This window comes from Heterocephalus glaber, unplaced genomic scaffold (assembly GCF_053883595.1).
Source record: "Heterocephalus glaber isolate CG9 unplaced genomic scaffold, H.glaber_assembly_v1.0 deba00001472, whole genome shotgun sequence".
NCBI lineage: Eukaryota > Metazoa > Chordata > Mammalia > Rodentia > Bathyergidae > Heterocephalus > Heterocephalus glaber.
Window position 1 is genome coordinate 50,909,166 of NW_028258315.1, and position 20,277 is coordinate 50,929,442.

The 20,277-nt window shown below is 44.0% G+C and overlaps 1 protein-coding gene across 12 annotated transcripts in view; it reads right to left on the reverse strand.

Moving 5' to 3' along the window:
- The window catches only part of Eif4e3 (eukaryotic translation initiation factor 4E family member 3), a 259,816-nt gene that overhangs the window by 220,847 nt on the left and 18,692 nt on the right, over positions 1 to 20,277 (reverse strand). For 7 of the 12 annotated variants that reach the window (XR_015439140.1, XR_015439143.1, XR_015439142.1 and 4 more), the window contains exon 1: positions 7,799 to 8,013. Coding sequence is in view for 5 of the 12 variants with exons in the window: in XM_021266039.2 (XP_021121698.2) it covers positions 7,799 to 7,971 (173 nt within the window). In the remaining 7 variants the exon portion in view is untranslated. Of the gene's footprint in view, positions 1 to 7,798; positions 8,014 to 10,731; positions 10,880 to 20,277 lie in introns of those variants that run through there. The other 5 variants (XM_087181349.1, XM_087181347.1, XM_087181348.1 and 2 more) reach the window with 2 other exon arrangements.

Sequence of the window (20,277 nt, forward strand, 5' to 3'; positions counted from 1 at the left end):
TGGTTTCGCCGCCTGCTGTGCAAGCTCAAGGACCCAAGTTCGATCCCTGGTACCAAAACAAAAAGAAAAGAAGACATTTCTCAGACAAAGAAGTAGAAATAGCAAATAAATACATGAAAAAATGTTCAACATCACTGGTCATTCGAGAGATGCAAATGAAAACAACACTGAGATTCTACTTCACTCCAGAAAGAATGGCTGCTATCATGAAATCAACCAATAACAAATGCTGTCGGGGCTGTGGGGAAAGAGGAACCCTGCTCCACTGCTGGTGGGAGTGTAGACTGGTGCAACCACTGTGGAAATCAGTATGGAGATACCTCAAAGAACTAGGACTGGAGGTCCCATTTGACCCCGCCATTCCACTGCTGGGCATCTTCCCCAAAGAATTAAAAGAATCATACCACAGTGATATATGTGCATCCATGTTCATAGCAGCACAATTTGTAACAGCTGAAACTTGGAAGCAGCCCAATTCCCCATCAGCTGGAGACTGGATAAAGAAAATGTGGGTTTTTTATAAGATTTTATAAGATGGAGTACTACTCAGCTATAAAGAAGGAGAAATTACAGACATTATAGTTAAATGGATGCACATTGAGGTGATACTCTTAAGTGAAATAAATAGGACACACATGTATCAATACTGAATAGTTTCTCTGGTGTGAGAAACAGAAAGTGTAAATAAGGACCAAAATGTGTAATAGGTAATGTGAAATAGGAAGAAAAGGGGCAAAGGGGAAGGAAGTGGGAGGGCTAGGGGAAAGGATAGAAGGGAATGGGATTAATATGAGAAAATGGAAAAATAGGAACAAAATCTTTGTAAATAGGGAGGAATGGAGGGGTTGAAGGGAGGGCTGGGCAAGGGTGAAAAATAAGAACCAAGAGAGACTATGTAAAGGTGCAAATTTCCAATGATGAATGTCATTATATTGTATACCTAAAATGTACCAATGATTAGAATGAATAATCAATAAGGCAAAATAGGAAGAAAAGGTCCAAAGGGATAGGGGTAGTGGGAGGGGCAGGGGAAAGGAAGGAAGGGAAAGGAAAAATGATGAGAAATGGAAAAAATGGAAATAAAGTCTTTGTAAATAGGGAAGGGTGGAGAGGGTGAAGGGAGGGCTAGGAATGGGGAGAAAATAAGAACCAAGATGCATTATGTAAAGGTACAATTCCCAGTGACAAATGTAATTGTGCTGTATACCTAAAATGTACCAATAAAAGAATTTAATAAAGTGCAAAAAAAATGGTGCTGGAAAAAAGGAAAAAGAAATTTAAAACTTTATACAGTATATCTGATTACTAGACACATGTGGTTAGTACACACACACAATAATGCTTAATGAAAAACAAATGATGACAATAGTCTACCTTGACTCCTAAAAGCCAGTCTGCTGTGGAATTTACTTCAATGTCAGAAGCTGCCCAGGCCCAGTTACCTGATTAACTACGCACTTACACATCATCATTCCATTAAAGATGATTTCATTTTAATCACTTTGAGATAGATCTGTGGCTTGCGGCTACACCAGCTTTCTATTTGAGAAAGTCTCATACAAAACCATCCAAGCCTATACTAACAGTTAATAATGTATCTGTTAAAAGTATCCATATAATCTCAATGTTTTAGTTCTGCGTGTTTATTTGATTTTGATTCCTCCCTGCTTCCATCTAGAGCAGTGGTGGCGAACCCATGGCATGGGTACCTGAGTCGGCTGTTTGTTATCACGAAAGCTCTAAAAGGTTCTCCATCTCTGATCTCCAGTCACTCCTACCTATTATACAGTTCCTTGGCAGTAGCCACTGGGGCTCTTTTCCTTTTTTTTTTTTTTTTTTTTTGGTACTGGGGATCGAACTTGGGTCCTCCTTGTGCTTGCGCAACAGGTGCCGGAACCACTGAGCTAAGTCCCCAGCCCCCTTTTCCTCTTGATACAGTTAATCCTTCAGTACACTCCGGTGGGTGGGAGAGAAGTATAACAGGGTCAAAGTTAACAAATACAACTAAATAAGGCCAAGTTTTGAAGTGTCCTCATGCCAGATTTTAAAGTCTTGCTTGCTCTCAGGTTTACAAATAAGTAAATGACATTTGTAACACTAAAAGTAGGAAAAAAAATTTGAGACTAGCTAATACCAGCAAAGAATCAGTAACTCTCTGAGCGAGGATGTTACAGGCCTTGGGCTATTTTGCAAGAAACAACCACTGACCCATACTTGGAGAGACTGTGAGTTTCCTAGGGAAAGGCCCTTTCCTGCCAGATAGATCTATCCAGAGCCCTTTCACAAAAAGTGAAACCCTTGGCCGTTTAGAGATTTCATAGGAACAGAGGGCAAGAATAGGGGAAAAATAGGAAAAGTGATGATGCCAGCCAGCCCCTGTGCCCTGCCAACTGTGGCTCTTCCACACAGCCTCCTTTCCTTATCTTGTTCCTACAGATCACCCTATGAACAAAGATGATTTGGTGGTCTCTGTAAAGCCTGGCCCCACCTCTGTGTGTCAGATTAATTATTATGGACCATGGTACTGTAACACAACTGGAAGCATCACATCCCGTAAGTTCCCTGTAGGACTCAACACCTCTCTGAACTCTTCACTGGTGCTGCTGACACATACAGCAAGTAACTTGTCTTCCTGGGAGGGCAAGGCCCACGGTGCAGTCATCTCTGAGTTCTCATAACTTAGAACAGTGACTGCAACCAATATGCCCAATTAATGTGATTAATAAATAGAACAGTGACTCTAAAGTTGAGACATGCAAGGCATTTGTTACAAATCCATCTTCCACTCTGGCAAGTCTGATGGAGTAGGTCTATGGCAGACCTGGGAGCCTCTATTTAACAAGCACAGTCTGGTGTTCTGATGTAAGTGGATGAAGGACTACACTTTGAGACATGCAAACTTGGTGGAGCTAAGCCTGAATGGGGTGGGGGTGGTGACAGATGCATAGGATGGCTCATCTTTGTGGTAAAAAACAGAAGCCCACACATACTCATTAAGCATCTGTGCCAGGCACTGTCATGTGCACTCCCAGGAGTCACAGATGTGAGGCAGGGGCACCCTTAGGTGGTGGGAGACATAAAGCAAAAATCTGCTGCATGGCAGAAGAGAGGGTGAGTATTACAGTCAAAACAGAAAATCCATTCTTTGTAATATGAACACTAATCTTTTTTTTTTGTACCGGGGCTTGAACTTGGACCTTATGGTTGTGAGGCAGGTGCCAGAACCACTGAGCTAAATCCCCAGCCCCTAATCTATTTTTTAAAAAATACTGTGGGGACACAAAGGGGTGAACAGAGGCAGCAAGGACAGGTACAGAAGGAAGGCATTGCTAGTAGGGCCTAGAAGGATGCACAGAAGTTTTTCAGGCTAGACAAAGGGGAGAAAAGCATATCAAGCAGTAGGGACATCATGAGACAAATTCCTTCAGTCCACAGTTCATCCAAGAAAAGGGCCAGAGGACAGACTGAGTGGTAATTTAGAGCTGATGAGAGGTAGATATCAGGGCTAAAAAACGGGTGGGCTTCATACTTAAAATAGCAACATATAAATAAAATAGCAAAATAAATTTTATGATCTGTAAGTCCGTGGTTTTCCTTTTTTTACAAAAAGCTGGGAAATCCCTTCTTCAAACTAACTTGGCCTGTGTCTAAAAACAAATCACTCTATTCCACCACTCAGAAGTGCTCTAGCAGAAGTAGAAGCTTCCCCCTTTCCATGCTCTGGATCACACAACCCCACAGCAGAGGCACCCTTAAGTGACGAGAGACATCACATGTAAAAATCTGCTGCACGGCAGAAGAGAAGGTGAGAAAGTTCTGGGATGACCAGGTCAGTGTTCAGCTGTCTCCAGCCAAGGTGGGGGATGCTTGGAGGAAGGAAGAGCTGGGGAGCAGGTAGGCAGCTCAGCAGGCTGGTGTATGAATGGGGCTAGAGATCAGGGCCTGCAGAGAGAGGGACACGTAAAGGAGGGGATAGCTAAGTTTCTGAGGGGTCATCAAGAACATGGAGAACAGAGTTGGGTGGAATGGGGTACTTGGGTGAATCTAAGATCCAACAGAAATTCCAACTTTGAAACATGGGTCACATGGTGGGCCTGTGAACCAACTTGTGGTGGGCAGAAGCCAGTGGAAAGAAATCTCTCCATTACTAAATAATGAAGACAACACTAACAGCGACTATGGACCTCCCTGGCCTTCAGAAGTGTGTGTGCAGAACTCAGAATGAGCTGAGGGATGGAGATGAGATGTACAAGTGACCATCAGAGTAAAACAAAGCACCACAGAGGAAGGTAAACTTTCAGTGGGGAGAACTGAACACCACCTGTGATATTGAGGGAAAGGGTAGGGTCTCATGATGTGTGATACTGCACTCTCCATTGGTGGTCAGGGAAGGTCTGGCTGAGACAACACTCAAGCAGTGGCATAGAGGACAGGAAAGTACAGACTGAGCAGATGGCTGTGGGCAGAGTGTTCCAAGGAGCAGCAGCTTCCATGGTAAAGGCCCGTGCTTGGAATGTTGGGGACAGACCAATGAACTGAAAGGCAAAAGCTGGAGGAAGAGCGACAGGGGAGAAAGGAGGGCGGGGCAGGAGCAGGAAGAGTGCAGTCTTCTGGCTGCTCTGAGCACTGTGGCTTCTGCTCAGGAGGTGGCCGGTGTGATAGCTACTTGTGGTGTCAACTTGAATAAGAATGACCTAATGTCCCTCTCTCTGCAGGCCCTGGTCAGCACTATGTCTGGATGACTGACTTACTGAAGATGGAAGGCCCACCATGGGTGTGCATGGCACCAACCCAAAGGCTTGTAGCCTAGATACATAATCTCCAGGCTTCCAGCACAGATCCTTAAGCTTCCCAATACGAACTCACATGGGACTCTGCAGAAGGCGCCAGGCTTTCGCCCTCTGACTGGATCCTCAGGCAGGCTCTCCAGATACATATATAGTATTAAATCTGTTCCTCATAAATCCTTTTTATATCATGCATATATCAGATTTACTCTTCTAGCGAATTCTAAGTGAGACAGCGGGGTACAGAGGACTCGAGGGTTGTGACTGAGCACCTGGAGGATGGAGGTGCTGCTAGCTGCTCAGATCTGAGCTCAGATGCACAGAGGTTAGGCGTGGGAGGGCAGGTGAGGAGGTGGCTGGGAAGAGGCTCCATGTGGATACACATCATAATAGACACCCACATGGGGACAGAGAGGAACGGTGGGATCCACAGGGGTAGAGTTTTGGCAGTTACCAGCTTCAGCTGAAGTTGTGAGTGGATAGGGGAACTGGGTAGGTGGAGCAGAGCAGACCTGGGCTGAGCCCTGTGGAAAAAATCCAGATGAAGGAGAAGCAGTTAGAGACACACAACCAGAGCGGCCTCAGACAACCATGGTTTTAAATATCCAGAAAAAGGGAAGAAGAAACCTCTTCATCGTATACCCCAACCCAAAAATGCTTCATCCCTATGCCCCTCAACTGCTTAAACTCTTAGCCATTCAGTCTTTTTTCTTTTTAACTAAATAAGAATTTTCTGGATATGTCTACTGAAAAGGCAGATAACTCCACTAAAAGATTCTGCAAGTTACTCAGTGAGGGAAATGAATTGAGGAAGCCAGCTTCTATCAAATTCAGATGAGCCCCTCCAGAGACTGGATGAAGGGTGTGAATGAGAGGGGCGCGTAATTTGGAAACACAGAATAATGTTAATGGCTAAACCTTGCTAAGCACTTACTCTATGCCAGGTGTTTCACATCCATGGTTCTCATTTAATCCTCAGAGCAGTACTAAGGGATATATCCTAGGACTAACCTCAGTTAACAAACAGTGAAAATGGTGCATGAGGAAGCTAGGCACCTCATTCTTCATCATACAGTGGCTGAAAGGTGGAACAGGCCAGGAGATTGGTGCCAAACTGGAGTTTTAAGTACCAGGAGGCCAATGGATTCATCAGTGGCAGACACAGAACTATGCTCAGTGAAGGCTGCCCTGGACAGTACTTTCTCTATAATGTTGCTTTTCTTTGCAAGAAAGTTACAAATTAACTTCTAGAACATAAGGTGTTCATAACTCTGAGGAGGTGGTAGGAGATATATATGGAGATGTATATGATTCCCAGAGAAGTACAGAATGTTCAATAAAAAGTAGGAAATGACTGATCAAAAGACATGAATTCACATGCACAATACTGAAACAATTATAATTTTTAAAAGGATATATACATTTTTATTAAAGATTTGGGCACTGTGGGAATAACATATTTCACTTGATTATAGACCTTCAGAGGAAAAAAATGTGCTAATCAATAATAAGAAAGATGTAGTTTGTGTCTTCATGGAATTACATAATCTTAGGTATTTTTTTTAAGTGTTGTGTTGTTATATAACACTGATATCTTAGATCATTCCAGTGCTGTTTTCATATGTAGACTAAATTTTGGCCTGTTGAAAAACTCTTTTGATACTCTTTCCACCAGTCATCCATATCTACAAACCACAGATTCAGGTTTAATACCCTGAAAACAGATAGCAGGTAACAACAGCACAGTTATAGCATGCCTTTGAAAACAGACACACACAAGTTATGTCAGTAAAATGTCTCAGAATTACATAACGAAAGTGAAAATGCTTTCAAAACGAGACTCACTCCATCTACCCTACCCCCACCTTCTGAGTCCCGGAAAAGAAACTGTCCCCAAGTGTCACTTCTTATAGATGACTGCTAGTTCCAACAAGAAGAAAGAATGAGTTTGTCTCCACTTTAAAGGTGAGTATTGCTTTTAAAAAATCTTGCAGGCACTTCATCCATGCAAAGCTTTCCGAAACCTAACTTGTGTTTACTAAGTACATTTTGCAGAAAACTGTCATTTACATTTCCTAACACTTAACCATGGAAGACACAGTTCCAAAATTTTCATAAACTTTGGGAGACCACCTTGAAGTGCTATTCCTGGCACCAAGGACAGATACTAAAGAAGGGGCTATGCATCATCTATTCACTTGTTAAAATTTGTGTTCCTACTGTGTGTCCTACACACAGCTGTAGGTACTGGGGTTGAATAAATGGCCTCCTCTGTGATCCACAGCTGAAGGGCTGGGAGACAGGCTGAAAATAAGTTCATATTCAGAGAATGTGATCATGTTATGCATTATGAAGATGGGGCGAGTTTCTACAGCCACGGAGGCCTCCGAGGAGATGGCACCAGAGCGTCCCGTGAGAAAGCCGGGAAGGCCCTCCTCTGCAGGCAAGGTGAGCTGCTCTCCTCACACAACCCCAGCGCATAGCGGGCTGTGGCTCCAAGGTTGATAAATACCTGCCCGGGGTGAGGGAGAACGTGAAGAGGCGCCAGGCGGCAGCACCCTGGCGCCAGTCCTAGCCCCACCACCACACGACTCCCCAGAGGCCCGTCAACTTTCCCCGACTGCTGTCACCGCTCCGCTTGTGTCTGGAGCCACAAAGAGCCTGCAGGGGCAGCAGGACAGCCGCCACTGCTCGGCGAGGACGACTCGCCCACCACCGCCCACGGCGCGCCCGGGGCGCTCTGCTGGAAGGGAATCTGGGGGAAGCAGCGCTACTGAAACTTTTGGGGCTGCGCTCAGCGCTCCAGGCCGGGAGTGGAGGCCGCCACGGAGCCTCTCAGCGCGGCCCAAACGCGGCTGCCGACCCGGCTCAGGGAGTCCCGAGTGCCCACAGCCGGGGTCTGCGCCACTGACCGGTTCGGGTCGGTTCGGGTCGGTTCGGGTCGAGCTGGGCCAGCGGCGAGACAAAGCCGCGGCGCACGCGGGCCGGGCCGGGCCAGGCGGGACCCTCACCTGTCGAGCCAGAAGGTCCAGGGGGAGTGCAGCGGGACCCCGCCCGGCTCGGGGCGCAGTGCAGACACCTGCTGCAAGCCCAACGGCGGCTCGGAGGCGGCGGCGGGGTGGTCCAGGGGTCCCGACGGCTCCTGGGCTCTGGCAGGGGGCGCGGCGGCCGGGGGCTGCGCCATGTTCTCCGCCCAGCTGCGAGGTCGGCGGACGCGCGGACCGCGGGGAGCGCGGCTGAGTCACCTCGGCCCCGCCCAGCCCCGGGCGGCACCGCGCTCCGGCCGCTGGGCGCACGAGGGCCGCGCCGCCCAACAAACCCCGCCGGTCCGCACCGGAGGGGGTCACGGGCTCGGCGGGGACCCGGGGAGAACCGGGGACTGGCGGGCCTGAGGACGAGTGGGACAGAGAATCGGCCGGGGACGGGCTCTGCGGCCAGGCTGCAGGGCGGCGGGATGGTCGGTGGAAGGCGGGATGGGTGGACATACCAGCAGTCTGAAGCCTGGGTGGGAAGCAGACAGATGGTTGGAGGTGGGAAGGAGGGCTGCAGGACTGGAAGGGCAGATGGAAGCACAGTTGGATGCGACAGATAGATGGTGAGGGGAACCAATGGCCACATGGATAAAGAGACACCAGTACCCTAGAGGCCAGAGGGACAGAAGGTGGGATGGGGAACCACCGACTTAGGGTACAAGGTTGCAGCGCGTAACCCTGGCTTTCCTCATGGGCAGAGCAAGTTTCCTAGCTTGGCTGATTGAAGGGATCAGAGCCCCCTCCCTACCTCTCTGGAGCAACCAAGGCCCCACCGTGAGAGGCTCCAGTCTGGCCCACAGTGGAGCCAAGGAGGCGTCTCAGAGTCAGCCAGAGTCCTCCAGGTCTGCCCCAAAGCCCAGGCACAGAGAGGGGAGAAAAGCAGATAGTTCTGAGTGCACACCACAAAGGTTCTAGCAGCTCAACACCCTGGAAGTCACTGTGGGCCACAGGAAGAGGAACCCTGCTAGCACAGCCCCTCCCCAGGGCTCTCTTACTCTCTTGCAAAATAAAGAACAGGTGTGAGGTATGTAGGTATATATATCATGGTCAGTGTGATCTTGGACACCCTCTTTAAAACTGAATTTCAGGGTAGTGCTTCCTTGGCCTTTATAAAAGCTGAGGATGTGGATGTCTACCTGGTTTCCGATGTGTTCTCTTGGCCAATGGGATGGGCCAGAGGATGGATCCAGGGGCTGCATAGCATTGTGACAGGCTGTCATGAATGTAGGGTAGATGCCCTCCCCAGAAGGTATCCAAGATAGGATAAAATGACAATGAAATCAGGACTTGTGCTTTGCAGTCCCTGCTTCAAACATAACTTGCATTCCACATAAAGTCCTTTCTACACTGAGATGGGTTCCATTTGGGTAGATGTATTTTTTTTTTTCAAGAAAAATACTGTATGGCATTGTTTAGGTTGTTCGGAGCACTTTATTCACTGTCTAACCCTTACAACAATACAATAAGGAAGTTACTATTCACCCATCTTTCAGATGAGGAAAAGAAGTTACCCTCAGGGTCACACAGCTAGTAATGTTAAAGGTGGGATTTGAACACAGGTGTTCAGAGTCCAGACTGGGCATTCAACTGCCAGGCTCTCAAGGAAAACAAACAGGCCCAGATAGTAAAGGTAAGCCCCCAAAAGAAGGTCTCCCTCCCTCCCAATGCTTAACAATCTTCCTGTCCAGAGGAAACCACTGTTAACAGCTTCCTTCCAGAAAATGCAAGTATGTGAATACAAGAATGTATCTAGATTTATATCTATACCTTTTTATAACAGAAAAGAAATCATTTACTATCAAATGCTGTACCTTCTTATTGTACTTAACATTATATCTTTGAAGATTTTCCATATCAAAATAAAATAGAGCTACTTTATCTTTGGTGCTATTTTATCTTTGGTGCTACAAAGTAAGTCATTGTAAAGAAGCATTATAATTTCATTCACTAGCCCTCAACATTTATGTGATTTTTAGCCATTTTCTTCTATAAATAATGCTACCATGAGTATTTCCATATTTATGTCTTTCCTCATCTGTACAAGCTTATCTCAGAATAACTTTGGAGAAGAATTGCTGGGTGCATTTAAAAATTTGAGATATAGTACCAAATTGCTCTGCAAAGTAGTTATATGAATTTATATGTAACTGACTTATGAGTAGTATGAGTAGTTGATTCTGAAAATTTATGCTTACTAACATTGATCTGTATAAAACTGGTGGAGGGGAATAATCTTTTATGATTATTAAAGTAGTCAAATTGTCAAATTTGGATTCTTCCTTAATAATATGGTAAGAAAGAACTATTTTTTAAAAAAGTATCTGTAGTTTCTATAAAAGGAAGTATATACCCCATGATAAATTCCTTTCAAAATTTAGGATTAGAATCAGTCTGACAATCTTCTTCATTGAAAAGCGATTATATGCCTCCTTCTGTTTTCACTTTGGCTTCCAGGAAGCTCAAAATCACATTTATTGCTCAGTCATAATACAGACATTAATCAATGAAGAAACATCACTATTTTTATATTTATTCTCATTTCTATTTTAATGGCCTAACTGCATATATGCATCTTGTATTGTGAAGCCCTCAAATCAATTTGGGAAGTTGGTATTATATAAATAAATTTTTACAATTTAAATGACGTTAAGGTTAATTAACAAGACCAGGCAACATGGTTAAGAAAGGGGGCAACTTTCATTGCCTTCCTGTTAACATGTGTAAGAGACTTTATTCTTATTGCTCCTCAGAATCATTGTTAGATGAAAACAAATTAGGAAATTTCTCTCATCTTACCCATTCTATAACTGGATGGCAGAAATTAAAATTTTAATATAGAAAGGAAACTTGGAGATCATCTACGCAAACCTGACTACAAATGAGGAAACTGAGGCCCAGCTAAGGTGACTTACCTGAGGCCACAGCGCTAGGAAATGACAGAGGCAGGATTAGAAGGTGGGTAGCTTGAGGTCCAGGCCAAGGCGCTTTCCCACTGCATAACACACAATGCAGATGACTTGGGGTGGCAGGAAAGAGGAAGAGAAGGTGACCCCGCAGCCCCTAGCAACGAAAACAACAAAAAAGGACTTGAGGCACTCATAAATAATTAAGCAATTAGCTGCAACAGCTATTCCCCTCCCCTCCAGCATCCAGTCACCAAGGCAACTTGGGCAGGGTGCCTGCTGGTTGCTTAGTAACAGTGTGGTCCGTTCTCCTGACATGCTTCCTAGGCATCAAAGGATTTGAGAGCCAGGAAGAACCTTAGACAGGGATCACTGTTTCAACACCTTTATTTTGCAAATGAGGAAATGGAGGCCCAGAGAAGCTGCACAACCTGCCCAAGGTCACACAGCTACTCAGAAGCACAGCCACACTCCACTTCCAGTTGTTTTCCATTACAGCAGGGCTGCCTCAGGCAGACTACAGATGGAGAAGAGGAGGATAACTCTCTATAGTTCCTAGAAGAATGAGAAAGTCAAAGCCAGTGAGCAAACAAGAAAGAGACAGACCTTGAGTGCTCATATGCAATTAGCAGGAGCTGGTAATCCCATCAGCCCAACTTTCATCACCATGGCAACATGGGTGAGGTGGGTGCTGGTTGCCTAGTAACAAGTGGTCCTCGCTTCCACTCACATCCAGCTCCCTGAGAGTCACAGGAATGGTAGAATATTGAAGTTGGAAGGGAAGGCAGGGATCCTAACTCAATTCCTTCCTTTAAGCAATGATGAAACTGACGGTCAGGCACCCTGCATATCAGCTTAGCGAGTGACATTCCTTCCATTGATGATCTCTGTGACAGCTCGGTGGAAAGGGAACCTTCCATTCCATAAACTCCGAACATGGCTAAAAAATGCCTGATGGTCTCTTCAGGAGAAGATGCTACTACCTTTTGCCTAAATGTTGGTGATGCCACATACAAAACTTGGGACACAGCAGATGTATACAGGAGGTACTGTTATGCCCAGTAGATAAAGACTGGGTCTATGAAGTTCCCCATACCTGGCAAGCTTCTTATCCTCTCTGTACCTCAGTTTCCACAAGTTAGGAATGAGTGTTCTGACAGTCCATATGTCTTGAGTCATTGTTAGGTTAAAAGAGAAAATGTACCCATCAACTGCTTGGTATACAATACACATGCGGAAATAGGTGTTCATTTACTCCACATTCAGTAGATATTTGTTACATGTCTGCTATGCAAATGCCACCAGCATAGGCTCTTGAGATTCATCAGCAAGCATCAGACAAGTCAGACAAAAGAAATTCCTGTCTCAGGGAGCTGACATTCCAATGTGTGTGAGGGTGTATATGTATATATATATTTTAAAATTGTTTGTTGAATGGGCGCAGGAACTCGATGGCAATATGCTGTTTATGTTGCTGGGCTCCTTCTCTAAGACTGAGATGTTTCCTGTTTACAGGGTGTGATGCTATAAATATGCAGGCTTGTCTTCTATGTAGGAACTCCAATTTCCTTTCTCTTAAAAGCTCAGAACAAGGCAGGCAGTGGCCACTAGAGGGCAGAGCGCAGGCCCCCTAGATAAGACCAGGGGAAGGCACAGGCTGGGGCACAGGCCCTGACTGAAGTTTCCAGCAAAGCCAGTGTTATCCCTGCCCAGTCTCAGGCAATGGCTTGGAACGTGGGAGACTTGAGACTATTCTGGGACCCCGTGTGGGGCGAGGAGTGGAGAGAGGCTGTAGCATAGTTTAAGAGTGATGGCTTTGAGAGAGGCTGATCCATGCTTTAAAATCCTGGCATGAGTAAGGTGTGCGACCTCGGAAAGTTATTAACTTGCTGAGCTGCAGATTTTTCACCTGGGGAATGGAGATTACAAGAGCTCCCTTTTGGTGAGGTCACATAGAATCTTTTGATTCTGGAGACCCCTGATAGTGTGGTTCAGCTTTGTGAATGAAGAGAAGGGGTGAAGGAAATGGCTGTTAAGCGCTTGCAATGAGAAGGCTGAGGTCTCTATAGTCACTAAGCCTAGAAAATGTGTCATGGAGGATCAGTTGTCCCACCTTCACATCCACCCACCTCTCAGCAGAGTCCTCTTCCTATTCTGCCCAAACCCCTGTGCTGGTCTTCCTTCTTTGTTCCCATCGGTGCTACCCACTCTTGGATTCTGAGTTCCAGCCAAGCATGGCCTGGATGGTCACAACACCCTCTTAATGACTCTCCCCACTTCCAGCCCCCATCTTTCTGATCTGTTGCCAACATCAGGCTGGGCTACAGCCCTCAGGCACCAAAACCATCACGTTTTAAGTGCTCCCATAGCTTCTGATGCCACTCAGGAAAAGGCCCAAATTCTTTCCAGTGCCAGTGGGACTTGGCATCTCCTGGATCCTTCCTGGCTTTTTACCACATGACTGAGCTCTCCCTCAACTTCTCTGTGGTTGAGAGCACACTGTGCCCCTGTTCTGCATGATTGGCCCCTTCACTCCCCACCCAAGCCTCCACTCTGTGGGCTGGTCCCTCTCCCAGATTATTTGCTTCAGGGCACACATCCCAAGCTTCTCGGATCTTCTGCCAGGCACCCATGCTGGAATACAGTGGTACCTCGGTTCACGAATTTAATTCTTTCCATGAGTCTGGTCGCAAACCAAACTGAATGAGAACTGAATCAAATTTTCCCCTAAGTTTAATATTGAACCTAACCCTTGAATTTGATTCGGTTCTCACCCAATTTGGTTTGTGACCAGACTCATGGAAAGAATTAAGTTTGTGAACTGAGGCACCAGTCATATATGATCCCAGAGGGCAGTGCCAGGCCTCTCCATTCCCAGCCTGTAGTCACATGGCTAGCATGCCACTGAGATTTGTTAAGGAAATCAACTGAGTAGATGATAGACATTGACTGAAAGGACAAGTCAGTCCATGCTTTTGTCTCCCAATTTCTACTCTCCTCTCACTTTGTCTTTCCATAGACAGCACATTGATCTTCCATCTAAGTTTTTTCATCTATTACTTCTTTGCTCAAAAGCCCCAAATGTGAGCCTGTCTCTCACAGGTTGAGGTCTGAAATCCTGGATACCTCAACCCACTTTTCCAAATGAAGTTACAAGTATATTTCCAAATATATCTAGAGATATATGCATGTATATCTATAGTAATATATACTTGGAAACAAATAATGAACATATATATTTGGAAATATACCTGTATATTCCAAACAGACTTACTCCTATTCCCTGGAACTTGAAGCTTGCCACAACATGAGCCCCCAAGGACAGCCCTGGGATGCCCTCTTTCACCACGATATCCTCAGTACTCAGTACGGTGTCTGGCTCATAGGAGAACCAGCTTCACTGAGTCGGTGATGAGCTTTCTTCCCCCTCACAGGCCCACACAATGTATCCACTCACATCTCTACGTTTTTGCTTAAGACATTTTTCTTTCTTATCTATATCTCAAGTGCTAGGGAAAATTCCATTCCAACATCAGTCTCCAGCGCACCTCAGAAAGGGGCAGGAGACACAAAGAGACCCAGACCTATGGCTGAACAGGTCCCCAAACTACTTTCTCCAGGAGCTCCCTCCCTGGCAAAGAGAATACTGTACTGGAAAGTAATCATCCTTTTTCTTGCTTAAGAAATGTCTCAATCAATTCAGAAATACTGCTTTTGTGGCCAGTGTAAGAACTTTAAGCAAGTAACAGGCTTCTGTTATGATTGCATGGCATTCCACTGATTGGACCAACAATTACTCCTGGGACCAGCTGCCACCAAAGTGCCTGGAGATTATCCCAGTGCTTGAGTTTCTCAGGTGTGGCTCTGCAATAAACACACTCAGGAAGTCAGTGGCTTCCTGCCCAAGAGTGGTTACTAATGCCCTGGGGCCAGCTCAGTAATCAGAGGTGTGAGATCAGAAGGTGAGCTGCTGAGAAAGGCTGGCAACCTCAACTTGGCATTCAATAATCTTTAAAACATAAAAAAGGTGGGCAGTAGGGAGGCAATGTGATCAGAAGAAAGTCCAAAAATGTGTGCCTGAGCCCATGTTTTAAAAGGTGAAAGATTTATACTATCTGAAGAGAAACCAGAGTATTGAGCACATTTTTTTTTTTTAACAGCCATACAATTTAAGATGCATCAACCTTTTTCAGTCTCCTTTAAATTGAAAAATGAGTACACCATGAACATCTGCTTTGTTGTGCTATCTGGAGGATTGAATCGGGAACATCTGGCAAGGCCCCAAGTAAACCATAAAACGCCCCAAGAGTGTTAGTTGTAGCTTTTCTTTTTGACTTAGCATAATTCCTGAAGGGGATTACTCCACCTCATCTCTGCTGTTTGGACGTGGGTGTTCTCCTTTGTACTTTTTGGAGTTAGAGAAGTGTGTATAGCACGGACAACCATCTCAGTTTTTCTAGGACTGTCCTGATTTGATCTCTGAAAGATCCAGGTTCCCGCACCATGTCCTGGAGAACCCTAGTACCTGGACAACTGGAAAGACTGGTCCACCAGGAGCAAGAATGCAAAGCACCATCTGTTTTTCCTGATGTCATATTGTGACATGAGATATCCTGATATAAAAAATATAAACTTACTTGGAAAATATTAGGAGGTGATGAGTCATGTTACAAAATGACCACCTAGACCAGATTTCCCTAGACCAGTTAGCCTCAGCTCCTTGGAGGTAGGAGAACACCTTTGTAGGCCTCAGAAAATATTAGCAAGTAACGTTCACGCAGTGCACACTCAATAAACATCTGAGTAATGAATGCTTCTAGGGTTAAAACACCTTCATTAAAGCATAGATTGAAATATTTTATAAGTCATTTACTTTTTGAGAGCTGAGTACACCAAAATTTGAGAAGCCATTAATCATTTGATGGGCAATTAGTAAAGGAAAATAGAACAATTTTTGAAACAAAGCCACATTATTTATTTTACCAAAAAAAATTGTAATTGCATAAAATTTTCAGAATTAGAACTACTGTGCAAAGTGCCACATTAGGAATCATTTTAAAGATGCTTTCAAACAGCGTTTGGGCCAATGAAGTTCCATCAGCAGGATTCACCTAGTCCTAATCCAGAAAAGCACTGTCAGCTTCTCCTTTCTTGTTCATTTCCATGTGTTACACATCATGCACATAATGGTAAGTTGAACACTATGATATTTCATTGAAAGTTTCTTAGTGTTTGTGCTAGGATAATATCCTTTCTCTGGAGGCCAAAAATATGCACTTATTGACACACTAGGTCTATAACAAAATGTGAGCTCCAGTGGGGGTCCTGGCAACTCTACTTGGTGACTACTGTTTCAGGCTGCAAATACTTGTTGTTAATGACAATGATTTTTGGAGATAGCAAAGAATCACTTTTGTCTTTTCAAAGCCTACTAGACCCCTTACAACTGTATTCTAAACTACCCTAAATTTGGCTTAGTTCCTTATTGTTTCTCAAATGCCCACCAAGGGTTGGGCTGGGGATTTAGTTCAGTGGTTTTGCCACCTGCTGTGCAAACACAAGGACCTGAGCTCGATCCCCGGTACTAAAAAAAAAACAAAACCTCAAAACAACAACAAAAAATCAAATGCCCAAGGGTCATGTTTTCTTACTTTATTGGACTAAAATATTTTATGACACATTAAATATAATCTTGTCAATAAAATACCATATCATATTTTCACATTTTGGAGAAGCACAGTTTATGATCCAAATAATTTCCTATTTCTCATTCTACAAGAAAATCATTAATAGAACCATACTCCTCGCAAGAATTGAAATTTAGCTGTAAGAAAGCACAAACCTCTCAGAAAGGCAAGATATAAATCAGTAGTGAAGAAACAAGCCTACTGGTTATAATATCCAGATGGAAACGAATAACTGAATCATCCTTCATCAAATCAAATAGCATCTTAATAAGTTGCTGTGTCATCTCTGTTGATTTAATTTAGCTGGAAGATATCAGAAAATGATTATGACCCGCAAACATATCTTCATTTCCTAAGCTCATTAGCATTTGGCACGTGAGTCCTCTCCTTTTTATTCTGAAGGTGAATTTACCTCTGAAATGGGCTTTAGGCTACCCACTCAGGACCCCTCCTGGAAATCCATGAGCTGCTCTTATTAGTTCCAATAAAAACTCTCCTAACCTCCTCCTTTGGTTCACTTCATTCTTCAATCTTCTTGCAATATGTCCTTGCTAAACTGTGATTCCATTTAGGAGATATATTTGCATCCTTTGTTTTTTACTGGATAGCCTTACAGCTTCTGCCATTTCTCCGGTGGTAGATTTAGGGAACAATATGCTTCATATAAAAACAGGGGACCTTACCAGCCAATTTAAAAGGTGATCAGTGCTGGCTGTGGCTCTTAAATCTCAGAGAACAGGTTTTATTGGGGCAGTCTGGTCTGATCCCCCTCCTGCATACATGAAGGAATGTGAGCCTGCCCCTCCTCAGTTTCCTTTCCAATCTGATCCCCCACTGGTGAGGGGGCAGTTTTAGTTCTTGTCACTTTTGGTTAGTCTCCTGAGACTGTCAGCTCTTGGGCACATTGTTCCATTAACTTGTTTGAGCATAAGGACAAATCTCTTTCACTGCTAAGGCCTCTTAGCTCCAACTTTCTCCTGAAGCTTTTCCTTTTTTCTTCTCATTTCTTGGAGGCACGTTTTACTAAAGACCATAAACCCACCCTAGGAAAGTTTTTCGTCCTAATTCTCTTTCTGCCTCTGGTGTAGCAAGCAAGGGTTTGGAAAGTAGTGACAAGCCTAGTAGATAAAGTTCCTGTGCCTTACTTACAAAGCTACTGGATAAAGTTCTTGTGACTTACATAGAAAGCTGCTGTGCCTTACACATACAAGTTTTTGTGCCTTGCAGTGTTACTGTTGGATCAGGCATTCTTCTGTCCTTTCTCCATTGCCCTTCCCTTAGAAATGATGCAGTTGGCGGCAGCAGCTCATGGAGGGCAAAATCTGTCTCCCCTGCTGACCTCTTCCTTGTGGCTTCTAGATTTCAGGACTCTTGAGGGACCAGGTGTTCCATCTCTCCAGGATGAGGAGTTTCCCCCTCCCTAGGACAATTCAGTATCTGCTTGTGTCTGTCCCTCCGTCACTTGTTGTTGCATGACTCCAGAGTGAAGCTGGCCTTCACTTTCATGGGTTAGAAATCAGCTCTATTTGGAGGCATGCATCTCATGTCACCCTAAAGGACTCTTGTGGGTGGATGAAACATCTCCATAGGATCCACGTCTTGTGTTTCCTATTCCCTCTGACTTATCCCTGGGCTATATTCTTAAAACTGGTCTAGATTTAACCCTCAAACTCTCAAAGAATGAATGAGAAAGTTTTAGTTCCAATTTGTCTGTCTTTTTGCCCTCCACATAGGGCTGGGAACTACAAAACAGCTCTGCTCCCTTCCCTCCTTCCTCCATCCCTCAGGAATACTGCTTGAACAGGGCAGACTAATTGGTCTTTTTGGGTGGGGCAATTAGAGCACAGATAATATCAGAAAGCATTCTTAGGGACCTTTGTGAGTTTGATAACAGCTCCAAACAAAACAGGTATTAAGGAGCCAGTAGCCAAGCCCCTTGCCTGTAGAGAACTGCCTATCTCTTGCCATGATCTCTTCAGAACATGTCACCAAGATGGCAACTGAGTTCAATACTCAGAGATATGCTGACTGAGAGCTGAAAAAAGTCTATAGCTAATATGACCCAAGGGGGTCACAGGATCTGGATGAAGGCGGCCCAGGTGCCTGTAAGAGCAGATAATCTGGTTCTGGCCACTTCTTCAATCACCTCCAGCTTGCTGCCTCTGTCACTGGATGGGGTCAAACCTAAGGGACACCTTAGGGATACAGAACAAGCAGGGATAGATGGGAACACCTTCTCTCCACTTGTTTCTTGTTCTTTTCAAAACAAGGAAGAAACTATTGTAGGTAGACACAGACATCTGCAGTGGGGCAGACTGAGGCCTTGGCAGGCCTTTTTCTGCCCCCACCTTTTGGAATACATACTTAGTAGGCTCCCTGGCCTGAGTATCCCTTGAGAAAGAAAATGGTGGCCAAAGAAAAATGTGTAAATTACAACGCCATATCTCTAACAGTTGGTCCTTTTGGAGGGAACATTAACATAAAATACAGCTGTGGCTCTCAAAGATGCAGTTTTCCACAGTAATGTAACTCTAACACAGAGGCCCCCAAACAGCTTATACTGTGGTAGTATTACCTTATTCTAAAGTTTAAGGTAAACCATCAGCCTAGGACGCTTCTTAAAAATGTCCTTGCTTTCACAGGTGTAAAAGAGCTTTTCTTTCTTTCTCCTTCTGACTCTTACTGCTATTAACTTATTACAAGAGATCTGTTACTATTCATCGAAAAAAGTGCTAATTGATGATCCACAGGGAAAGGTCTAACTAGCTAGTCTATTTATAATTACAAACCTAAACTCCAAAATGGTTATTGTAGTTCAACTTGGTCAATACATTTAAGAGTGCACTATGATCTAAAAGTAATTGTTGCGCCAGATCAATCCCCGGTACCAAAAAAAAGTAATTGCTTTATGTGTTCTATATGTATGTATTTTTTGTTTGTCTGTTTAATCTGTGTTAATAACTGGTTAAAGTTGCTTCATCAGAGACTTTTTGAGCTTGTATTTATTCTATTTTTCCTTTTATTTTTGCCCTTGTAAACTTCTGGCATTTTTGGACTGTGGAAAGTTTTCAGAATAACAAAACTCACCTAAAATATTATTGGATAAGGGCTGATAGGCTTAGGGCTTATGTAAGACTTGTGAATAAAAGCATTAAAGTTTGATAACATAAAGATTATGTATGATCTAGGTTAAGATGTATGTTTCTGTGTATTAACTTTCAGGTACAATCCTCCAAAATTTCTACTTATGTTGGTTTATAAATAAACACTAAGATATTAGTTCAAATGCTTGTGGTTCACATAGCTTAGCCCTAGGCTAATTTAAATCAGTTGGTAAAAGATATTTTTAAAGTTGGTTTCCATCTAGACATGTTTCCATATAGATTGTTAGCCAATCAAGATAATATCAAAAATTTGGTTATCAAACACTGAGAGTTCTAACTGCTTCCAGTTACAAGCAAATGCACTTTATGTCTTCTACCTCCATTCACTTCTATGGGTCAGAATAGACCAATGAAGATCTTAGAGTTCAAACGTCAGTTCAAACAGCAGAACCATTCTGGAAAGACAGGCTTCTAACTGCAATGTCTATTGTTGCCTGTGCACAGTAACTGAAGGGTTTTTCCATGGTTGAAGATAATATATATAACTTGAAAAAAGTGTTAATTGTTATGATTTGGCTCTCATGAGTCATCTACAGTAACTGTTAAGTAAGTGGGCACTATTAGGGCTATGTTTCCCAAGCGTACAGGTCTTCCAAGATGCAAAACTGAAAAAAAAAATCTTATAGTTGGGACTTTCAGGCTAAAAAGGATTATCATGGTAAACTTTTCCAGGCTCAAGCATCTGGCTTTCTTTAGTTGTGTTC